Source organism: Delphinus delphis, chromosome 15, assembly GCF_949987515.2.
Source record: "Delphinus delphis chromosome 15, mDelDel1.2, whole genome shotgun sequence".
In the NCBI taxonomy this organism is placed as follows: Eukaryota; Metazoa; Chordata; class Mammalia; order Artiodactyla; family Delphinidae; genus Delphinus; species Delphinus delphis.
In genome coordinates this window covers 72,550,979-72,561,507 of record NC_082697.1, presented here as the reverse complement: position 1 = coordinate 72,561,507, position 10,529 = coordinate 72,550,979, and the positions used below count along the sequence as shown (strand labels likewise).

The 10,529-nt window shown below is 54.5% G+C and overlaps 1 protein-coding gene across 3 annotated transcripts; it reads right to left on the bottom strand.

Annotated features, from left to right (window-relative positions):
* Nucleotides 1-2,694: 2,694 nt before the first annotated feature.
* Nucleotides 2,695-9,202, bottom strand: STX4 (syntaxin 4). 3 transcript variants are annotated; one of them, XM_060032117.1, is made up of 11 exons: nucleotides 8,943-9,202; nucleotides 8,653-8,754; nucleotides 8,441-8,540; nucleotides 8,230-8,304; nucleotides 7,429-7,499; nucleotides 5,785-5,893; nucleotides 5,637-5,713; nucleotides 5,262-5,399; nucleotides 4,264-4,374; nucleotides 4,086-4,184; nucleotides 2,695-2,833 (listed from the first exon to the last, which is right to left on the bottom strand). In XM_060032117.1, exons 1-10 carry the CDS (start codon nucleotides 8,970-8,972, stop codon nucleotides 4,104-4,106), a joined length of 894 nt encoding a protein of 297 aa, XP_059888100.1. In that variant the 5' UTR covers nucleotides 8,973-9,202; the 3' UTR covers nucleotides 2,695-2,833; nucleotides 4,086-4,103. The 3 variants fall into 3 exon arrangements, with proteins under 3 accessions (XP_059888100.1, XP_059888101.1, XP_059888099.1); XM_060032118.1 differs by lacking the exon at nucleotides 2,695-2,833 and adding an exon at nucleotides 3,756-3,989 and having other exon boundaries at nucleotides 8,441-8,562; XM_060032116.1 differs by lacking the exon at nucleotides 2,695-2,833 and adding an exon at nucleotides 3,756-3,989.
* Nucleotides 9,203-10,529: the final 1,327 nt, after the last annotated feature.

The window sequence follows — 10,529 nt, the reverse complement described above, 5'->3', positions numbered from 1 at the left end:
GTTGAGGCGACCGGGGGCTACTCTTCCTTGCAGTGCGTGGGCTTCTCATTGCAGTGGCTTCTCTTGTTGTGGAGTACAAGCTCTAGGCACGCAGGCTTCGGTAGTTGTGGCTCATGGGCTCTAGAGTGCAGACTCAGTAGTTGTGGCGCACAGGCTTAGTTGCTCCACGGCATGTGGGATCTGCCCCAATCAGGGCTCAAACCTGTATCCCCTGCATTGGCAGGTGGATTCATAACCACTGCGCCACCAGGGAAGTCCCACAAAGATGAATTTTAATAAAACTTTGTGCCTTAACGGCCTTGTCAAGTTGTATCTTTCACTGGTTAAAAATCTGGATCACTTGCCTGGAGTTTCTATATTCTCTTCCATTTCTGCTTAAAAACTGGCCAATTATATTCTGAGTCATCTCTTTCTTACAGTAACTTGTCAAATGCACGCAATAGCAACCAAGGCATGCTACTAATATTCTCTTTCCCCAATTTTTTGCCTAAAGCTCTAAACTCAGTTGGACGTTATTTATACTCTTAGTTCTATTCCCAGCTTACAGTTTAAAAAAGTGCTTCACCACTGCATAACACACATCACCATCTTTCCAGCTTCCAATGGTAGTTTCCTCACCAGCCACTGTCCAGCTCCAAAGCCAATGACACACAATTCAGGTTTATTTTTTATTGTAGCAATACCCCACTGCTGGGTAATAATTCTGTAACAGTTGAAAGGACTGTTGATGTGGTAACAACCAACCTCAAAATATCAGTGGCTAACAGCAAGAGAAGTTTCTCATTTACATTACGCGTCATTTTACAGGTGGGCTACAGCTCAGCTTCATGTCCTGTTAATTCTGGGTTCCAGGCTGAAGAAGTCTTGATCTGGCAACTGACAGTTTCATGGCCGAGGAAAAAGAGAAGGGAAGCTCTCAGAATACTCATTGGTGCTTAAAGCTTCTATTTGGAAGTGGTACTTTGCATTTCTACTCATATTCCACTGGCCATAGCCAAGCCCATTGTAAGTGGGGCATGAATGTATAATCCTCCTAAAGAGAGGGGCCCAGTAGGAAGGACAGCATATATTTGGAACAATAATCTACCACAGGGCTGTACCGGAAACTGATATCAATCACTGAACTCGTCCATTCTTGCTTCATATGCACTCTGCTGCAGCGTTTTGTACCATGTGACACCTCTCATACATCTTGATCAAGGGTAAAATCTTGACTCAAGGTAGACAATTCATAGGTAGGTCAATGTAGCCTGACCTGGACCAGTCAGGTTCCTTTTCTTAAGAATCTGAAGCATGAAATATTCAGCGGGTGAGGGAGTAAGTGGAGAGGGCTTGCAGGTGAAAGGTGATACAACATGATTTGGAAAAGCCACAACTAACACAGGCCATGTTCCCTGAAAGCTGGGCTGACAGCAGCCAAGCCAGGATTTCAGTGCAAAACCTGCCCTGAGCCCCTCACTCAGGTCGGTTTCCCACAGGGAAGGGGTATATGCAAGGAAGCCTGTGAAACCTCCGATGCACTTGTCTTCTAAGTCTGCTCCAAACTTGCCACTCACCTGTTCAAAAATCTTCTATAGGTCCCCACAGCCCACAGAAAAAGTTCAAATTGTTGAGCCCGGCATCTGAGCCCTCGCTTGGCCATCTAGCCACCTCTTCCAGGAGGTTCTGGATGGCGTCCTGGGTGAGACGGTTAAGCAGCCTTTCAGGGTGGCGCTGTCCAGCACGGCCAAGCGGAAGACACACGCTGCACGTGGACACCCAGCTGCGTAGATGTGGCAGTCTCCGCGTCGGCTTGACAATCTCTATCAGATTCCAGTAGGTACCATGGGTCGTGCAGTTTGATTCTGAAGGCAGAAAAATGGGGGACTGGACAAAGGCGACCAAGAGGACAGGATTCTGCTGAAGCAGCAGGCCGCAAGGGGAAGAGATGGAGAATGGAGAATCAGGGAAGCGCAGAGGCCCCGCGTCCAAATCAGTCTTCCCCTGGGGCAGGATCCATCCGGTTCCGCAGTTTCCCCATTGGGTGGGCATCCATAGTGTTCGAACGCTTCTGAAAATGAGGGGTTACTTCCTGTAGGCGTCTACTAGAGTTTCTTCTGTACACAGGACACAGGATCTCAGACAGGACGAAGGCGTGGGTAACCTCCCAGACTCGGCCAGCCGCAAGTCCGAGCAGCTAGGGAGAGCGACCCGGCCACGCCTTCTCGCGTGAGGTTCTGACTCCCTGCGCACGCCTGCCAGTCTCTCACTGGCCAGCCGCCTTCCGTCTCCTTTGGCGTTTTGATCATGCCCCTTGAGCTCTGTGATCCAATCGCTTTTGGGTGCGACTGAGGACTCGCTCTGAGGCCCCGCCCACATCAGCGTCCTCTAATTGCTGTTTAATACCTGGTGCTCACTCCTTCAGGACGCCCTACGGACCAATCCTGATGCTCTTCAGGAACAACACTTAGGTCCGCTAGTCAGTCGTTTTCCAAGTGGCGACCGGGCTACCCTTCAGCCACACCCCGTACACTAGGGGCCAAGTGTACCCTCGGATCTGGCGCACGCACCGAGCAACCGCCATTCTAGGGCCACAGGGAGGCGCTGCAGGCGGGCGCCCAGCCACGGATGGAGGCTGGGCGGTCCTGTCCCACGTCACTGGGGCCCAATCCCGCCCTCTGACCCCTCCCCCATCCCGGGTCCAGGGGCGGGTCCGAGTCTGCACCAACGACCACACAGCTAGCCCTTCATCGCTCGCATCGCCCCGGCACCCACGTGTGCACCCCATACTTGGTGGCCGAAGCGAGCGGTACTGCAACCAGACGGGCTGGGCTACAGGAGCAGCAGCGGTGACCTGTGGGATCGAAAGTGCGATGGGACAGGGCGGCTGGAACCCGGCTCCCAGACCTTGGTCAGGATCAGGCACCTCCCTCTTTTTACCAGGCTTCGGAGCCAGCAGCCCTGAAACTAGGTGTCTGGGGACACGCGCCACACCCAGCTGCAGAAACTAGGCATGGGACTTGGAACTCTTAGACATTTAGAGTGGAAGCCTGGAGCTCAGGTGAGTCATGGAAACCCTGGGGTCAGGCTCCTCTGCCTCCTCTACCCGCTTCAGCCACAAGACCCCTGAGAAACAAGGTGAGCTGATACAGTGCCTGGCTCCATAACCTGAACTCATATAAGAGGCAATGCCTTTTTCTGGGCACAGGGCCTGGCCTGTTGAACCCTTTGCCTGGCAACCTCTTCACTGATTCTTCCCATAACTGGCCCCTCCTCACTTGCCACGCCACTCAAATATCGCCCCCTCTGAGACAGGCCCTTCCGAGTCCACTATATCCAAAGTAACAGGCTCAATTACTTTTTCACAGTGCCTCTTCTTCTTGGCCTCAGGAATGCCCATAGATCACACACACACACACACACACACACACCACCTGTGTCCCAGCACACACACACACACACACACACACACACACACACACCACCTGTGTCCCAGCCTGGCCTGGCTCAGCCTCACTCCTTTGGGGTTAGGTACTCACAGCCAGATGTGGGTGTTACACCCTCCCGGCCCCACTCATTCTCATGGGAGAGTAGAAGGGCACTGCCAGCCTGGTGTGCTCACAGCACCTACGACAGTCTGATCTGAGCCTGCCTGGGCTGGGCCTGTCCCCAAGGGTGGCCAGGAGGTGGGAGGCTGGTTACCTGGAGGCCCTGGACCAGCCTTTTCAGGAACACACATGCACAGGGGAATCTCCAAGCTTTTTTTTTTTTTTTTTTAATTTCTTACAAAACCACATGTCCCAGCCAGACAGGACAGTGCAGGCCCGCCCCCAGGCACTGTGGCTGGAGGAGGGAGGCCCCCATGGATGAGGGGCTGCCGACCCCAGAAGGACCGTCTGCCCTTCTGCACAAGGCCAGTGTGAGGAAGGGGTCTGGCTGGAGGCTCTGTCCTGCCCACCCCCAGCTGCTGGGAGAGAAGGTAGACCCGGGGCCCCTGGTGCTCTTAGTGCCTGCAAGGGAAGGAGTGCAGAAGAGGGTCTGAGGAGAGGAGGAAAGGCTGGGGTCCGGGATGGGGCAGGCCAGGGGGCAGGCCCACAGTATCTCACCGAGAATATGCAGCGCTATCAAACCAACGTGGAGACGCTAATGATGACCACCAGAACGAGGACAGTGACGGACAAACAGATGGCAATAAAAACTTTCTTCTGTGGGAGAGGAGTGGGGTCAGGGAAACTCAGGAGGGGAGGGAGGGCCACCCGGGGGGTGGGGTGGGGGGAGGCTGACCTTCCGCGCCTTCTTCTGGCTCTCCAGGGCCATCTTGACATGTTCCTGCCCACGTTCCACATAGTCTGCTGAGCTCAGAATGTTCTTCTCAATTCTGTTGATCGTCTCCCCCTGTTCGGAAGAGGGGGCGGTTCAGGCAGGTAGGAATGACTGGGGGTGGAAGGCCCAGCAACTCCTCCGTCTGCCCAGCCCAACCACAAATGACTGAAGGACATGCCTGGCAGAGAACACTGCACTAACAAAGATGTGGAGTCAGGACCACATCTGACCAAAGTCCGCTCTCCTGCAGGTGGCTTCGAGGCCCCCTTCCACCATGTGGTCCCTCCTGTCCTGCTCCCTCTCCCCATACAACCTCTACTCGCAGTGCTGGCTGGGAGCTGAGTGCCTTACATGGCTCCTATCTTTTCACACAGGGTGAACTTTTGTCCCCTCACAAGTCTGTCTGAAGTCGTGTTCTTTAGGCCTGTCTCCCTGCTGCTGTGAAGCTCTCCCTATCCTGGTACTCCTACCGAGTGAAAGCTCTTCCCCATGACTCCCAGCTGCGAAAGAGCATTGGGTCAGCTCCTCCAGGACAGGGCTGGAAGCTCCCCTTATCCTGAGATAAGGGCCGGGGGAAGAATACCACCTCGCACTCCATCCTTGTACAGATTTTAGGAGGCAGGCCCTCTAGGGGGCAGCTGTGGAGCTCTCAGAAGTATGAGGGTAGATTCTGTTGGTGGAGGAGAAGCCAGGGTTGGGGCCATACCTGGGGTGGGCTCAAGTTTGAGGGATGGGGTACAATGTATAGAGGAGTGGCCATCCAAGTAGCTGTTCAGGAGGACGCAATTTGGGGGCACAGCTAAGGATGGAAATAAAGGCCAGCCTGGGGGCTTGGCCCAGTCTGGAGGGGAACAAAAGCCCCGGGGAGAGAGGCTAAGGGTGGAGGTGGGCTGACAGGCACAACACAGTCTCACGTCTGGGGGCTGAATCAAGCCTGGCCAGCTGCCTGGGGTGCCCACCTGCATCTCCACTTCAGTAGCCAGAAAAGTGAAAATCTCATGAAGTTCACGGATACTGCGCTCAAGCTGCTGGATCTCACTGTGCCGGGCCGAGATCTCATTTAGGGCCTGTCGAGTCACCTGTGTGTCCTTCAGTATCTGGAGAGTGGACAGGAGTGAAGGGACAAGTCACAGGGAAACCAGCAGCAGGTTCAGAATTTCCTGTTCAGCTTTGGAGCGGCCCTCAGGCCTAGAACTGGGGCCAGGCCCCTGATGAGTGGTTCCAGGCAGGCTAATTCGTGCCCTTCCGGGCCTTAGGATTCCCTCCATGAAAAACGGCCAGGACTCAGAGAGGACGGGGGGCCCGGCAGAGGGAGGCTGGCTGTGGCCACTCACATTGGACACAAACACCTCGCTCTGCCCGCTGTCCAGCATCTGCTCCAGCTCCTCGTCAGACACCATTCCAGCATTTGCTGTGAAGGAAAAGGCCAGGCTCAGAGCTGGTCAGGTCACCTGACCCTGTGGGCCGGACGCCGCAACTCACTGATCTTCAGCTGCCTCCGAATCCGCTCCACGTTCTTCTCCCGGTATTCGGACTGCATTGAGTTGCACTTGTTGATGAGCTCCACAAATTGTTGGGACAGGACCCCGTGCTAAGGATGGAGAATAGAAGCTGGGTACTCCTGGGAGGATCCCTGCCCGGTCTGGGCTTCAGCATCCCCGTGGGTACAGTGAGCAAAGAGCATGAGCTCCTAGGTGCCTGCTGCCTTGACCACCTTGAAAGGCTCCCCCAGTCTCTCAGAGTAAAAGCCGAAGCCCTTACCAGGACCTGCAAGGCCCTATATGACCCGCCCCTTCCCCCGTTGCCCCTCTGACCTTACCTCCCAACACTGTGCCCTCACCCCTTCCCTCCAACCACAATGGGCTCTTTACTCCTCTCTGAGCAGAGCACAGCCCCACCTCAGGCCTTTACACTTGCGGGCCTTCGGCCTGGAATGCTCAGGCCCCACAAAGGCCTTTAGTCTTTGTTACAATGTCACCTTCTAAGTGAAGTTTTCTCCACCGTATTGCAACCTGCCTTCTCCCGATGTTCTCATTCCCTCTCCTCCTGCTCTTTTCCCTTAATACTTCCTACGTTCTAAAATAATTTACTGATTTATTATGGTGATTGTCTCTCCGCACTGGAATGTAAGCTCTGTGAGGATAGGGATCTTTGGTTCACGGCTGTATCCCAAACAGCTGAAAAAGGGTCTGGCACACAGTAGACCCTCAACAAATATTTGTGGAATGCTTGTTGAACACCAGCCTCACTGCTTAGACTAGAGGTGTGCTGGGATGCCCGGGGGTCATAGTGATTGCCCAGATTTTTACAGGCCCACCTGGGCCGTCAGCCTCTCACACCAGTGACTACCACAAGCCCCCCCTCTCCCCCGAAACGCTCTCTCTCCTTGTCAATTTTGCTGATGTCTAAAATCTGCTCATTCCTTGCAGTTCCTTCCTCAAAGACACATCTGCTCTCCTGGCTTCAGCTGTACCCTTTCAAGATGCCCAAACTGTTCCATCTTCAATCTGGGGTCTTTGCTGAGCTCTGGGCCCACCTACTTCAACTCTGATCTCCAAGAACTTCAAACCATGCCTCACTGCGCATCCAGAGGAGGCAGCTCAGACCACCTCAAATCTCCTTACAAAGCTGTTGATTCAGTGACCTTCCACCCCAGGGAAGTTCCTCTTCCTGACTTCTTGAATTCTGTCCCTGGGGCAGAGGATGTCCCTGTCACATAGGCAGGGAACCTCCCAGCCATTTGACTGCACCCTCTTCTTCCCTGGGCAGAGCCATTAGCTACCAAGTCCTACCTGAGTAATGTCTTTGTCATCTATTCAAGCTTAACTCCCCATCTTGGCTTCTAGAAAGTATCTCCTACAGCCGAGCCCAGATCATGTCTAGGGACTCAGCAACTTCTCACTGAATGGAGGAGAAGAGGGCAGTGATATAATGGACTGGAAGTCATGAGACCTGGGTTCTTGACCTTGGGTGAATCCTATTCCTCTCTGAGCCTCAGTTTCCCCATTTGGAAAATCATCTGGTTGGACTTGATGATCTCTAAGGGCCCTCCCTTCTCACATCTGCCATCTAATGATCTATAAAACACTAGCTGAAATTTCCTAGTTCTGGGGATAATGAACCCACCTGGGTTTTTCTCATTCTTGTGTTGACCGAGTTATAGTTCTCATCAGCTTCCTCCTTCTGGGGCTCTATAGCTGTGGAAAGACACAAGAGTATTGGTAGAGCAGGGGAGTTTGACCTGTGGCTTCTGAAATTCGGTTTGGGGACTAGGACCCCAGCCACCCAGCCATACAATAGAGAGGTACTTATGACCATAGGATGTTTTTTTGGAAATAAAATTTATCATAAAATGACTAATTCTGAGTCTCTGACAGGCAAAAGTATATTTTTCTTTGCAATAAATACGTCAGAGAATTCCCACAGGCATGCAGAGGCCTCCTAACAAAACCCCCATCGGCCTGCCCAAAGAACGCACGCTGGTCAGCAAGAATTGTAGAAGTACAGCTGATCCTTGCACAACTGCATGGGTCCACTTATACTTGGATATTTAGAAAACAAATGCATGCTACAGAACTACATGATCCACGGTTAGTTGAATCCACCCATGCAGGACCTGGGATATGGAGGGTGGACCATACAGTTATATGCATATTATGACTTGGGGGGTGGGGTGGCAACACTAACCTCTGCCTCGGTCAAGGATCAAATGTAAATGGTTTCATTATAAATAAGGGAACCTAAGAGGCAGGCATATGCTGTGGAAAGAACTTTGGACTGGAAGCCAGGAGACGGAGATTCTAGACGTAGGCCTGCTGTGTGACCTGGATATATGTCACTGGCCTCTCTGGGCCACACACTCCCCAGATATACCAGGAGCTGGGCAGGATCAGAGGAAAGTATCTGTCTGAGGTCCTAGAAGCTCACCCTTCAGCTGCGCGCGGATGTCCCTCCCCAGCTGTTTGATCTCGTCGCGCAGGTTCTGCAGGTCCTGCTTCATGCCTGAACAAGAGAAAGCCATGATGCCCAAACAGCAGCCCCTACCTCAACAAATCTCCCTGCCCACCACCTGCGTGGAACTACAATCCCCACAATCCCTCGGGCTCAGCATGCGTTCTACACCCAGGGTTTGACTCACTCTCCTCGGGAAGGGGCGTGGCCAGAATGGTGACCTGCTGCTTCTCCAACTCTCGGACTTTATTCTCCAGCTTGACAATAGTTTGCCGAATTGTCCGAACCTGGGGAGGATGACCGAGAGGGCTGAAGGAGATATGGGGGTACTCCAGGCAGCTATGCTCCTCGGGTCCTCCAGCCCCCTCGTGAATCCAGGCCGAGACCCCAGCCTCTTACCTTCTGGAAGAATTCATCGTCCGGGCTCCCCAGCCGTGCAGTGCCCGGGTGTACCACCAGCGCGACTCTCTCCTTGTCTTCATCGTCCGAGCTGTCATCCCCCTGCCAGGGCCGGGGTCACTGGCATCACTTCCTTAATATTGCTCTCGCCCAGCAGGACTCACAGACTTCCGGGTCTTTCCTTCCTAGCCCACAGCCACCCCTCCCTGCCCCGAAGACCAGGAGTCCTGCATTCCAGCCAGACCCCACCCCGTCCGCCTGTCCCCAACCCTGCTGTTCCGACTTCTCACCTGCCTCAGCTCGTGGGTCCTGTCCCGCATGGCGGCCCGAGCTCCCTCTCCCCGGCGCCGGAGCCCGGCGGGCCTCAAGATTCTAAGTTTGGAACTCCCGTATCCCACTCACACTCTGACACTCCCCTCCGCCCTCACCCTGCGGACCCCAAAACTGCCCCCTCCACGAGCCGCCAGAGGCTCTTTCCCTGGCACCATCCACAGTCAAGGGGAAGGAGCCGATCTCGGGGACCCCCACGTTTCCACAGGTTGGAATTCCCTTTTCTTCCCCCCCTCCCGCTCCAGTAGCCTCGGCCCCGCCCCCTCTGGGATGACTGGAGCATGCGCACGGGAGCTCGTCCCTTCCCCACTGGAGGGAAAGGCGGAGGTCGGAAGCAGCAGGGCTCCGAACGGAAGCAAAATTGCCAGGACGTGAGAACCCGCCCACTTCGCCGGAACTATCGCATCTTCAAACGGAAATCTACTTGCCAAAAGGGGTGAGAATGCGTCATTGGTATGTAATCTGAGAGGCCCCTCATCTCACATCACCCCACGGTGCACCCCTCCTCGCGTCACGTGACCGGCCCGGTCCCAGCCTCTCGGACCACAGAACGTGACGCTTGGACTGTCACATGTCTCGGCTCTGTCAACTCCGTCTCTGGAACACCTATCTCCCCACGACGTCCTCGGCACCCCGGTGCCCGAGTTACCTCCCTTCAGCCCCCACGCGGCGGGGAGGGGGCGCTGACTATCCCCAGAGGCAGTGGGTGGTAGGACCCTGGCTGAATTCGGCTTTATTTCTTTTGGGTCCGGGCGTGTTGGGCAGACGACTTAGAATTTGGAGCTGTCAACATGATGAGACCTTGAAATTCAGAAAAGAAAAAGATCCAGCATCAGAGAATTGCAGCGTTTTGTAGGCAGAGCATCTGGGGGTGGGAAGTGACCTCACCCGAGGCAGAAATCTCTTCTCCCGCATACTCCTGGCACAGCTTCTGACAGGTGGGCGGCTGGCGCCCGGCTTGAACGCTGCAGTCCCGCTGCACTCACCACCTTCTGAGCAGCGACACCATTTCAGGGCAGCTCAGGCTGAGAAAAGAGTCTATTATATTGAGCAGCATGTCACTTAGACCGCCGCCCCCCAGACCCCCACCTTGCACCGGAGTCTACCCTCTGGAGCCCACAAAAAAATTCCACATTATAGTGGCCTGTGAGCTCTTGAGGTGAGGGCATGACTGTAGGGTTCTCACCAGAATTCCAGCACCTAGTTCAATACCCAGCACATAGTGGACCCTCAGTAGATATTTGGGGTTTTGTTTTTGGGTTGTTTTTGAGGTACACGGGCCTCTCACTGTTGTGGCCTCTCCCATTGCGGAGCACAGGCTCCGGACGCGCAGGCCCAGTGGCCATGGCTCATGGGCCAAGCCACTCCGCGGCATGTGGGATCTTCCCGGACCGGGGCACGAACCCGTGTCCCTTGCATCGGCAGGCGGACTCTCAACCACTGTGCCACCAGGGAAGCCCAGTAGATATTTGTGGACAGAATCTTAGCCTTTCATATAACTGAAGATGAAGCTTCTGGTTCCCTAGTCTTCTCTTTTAGGCTTCAGG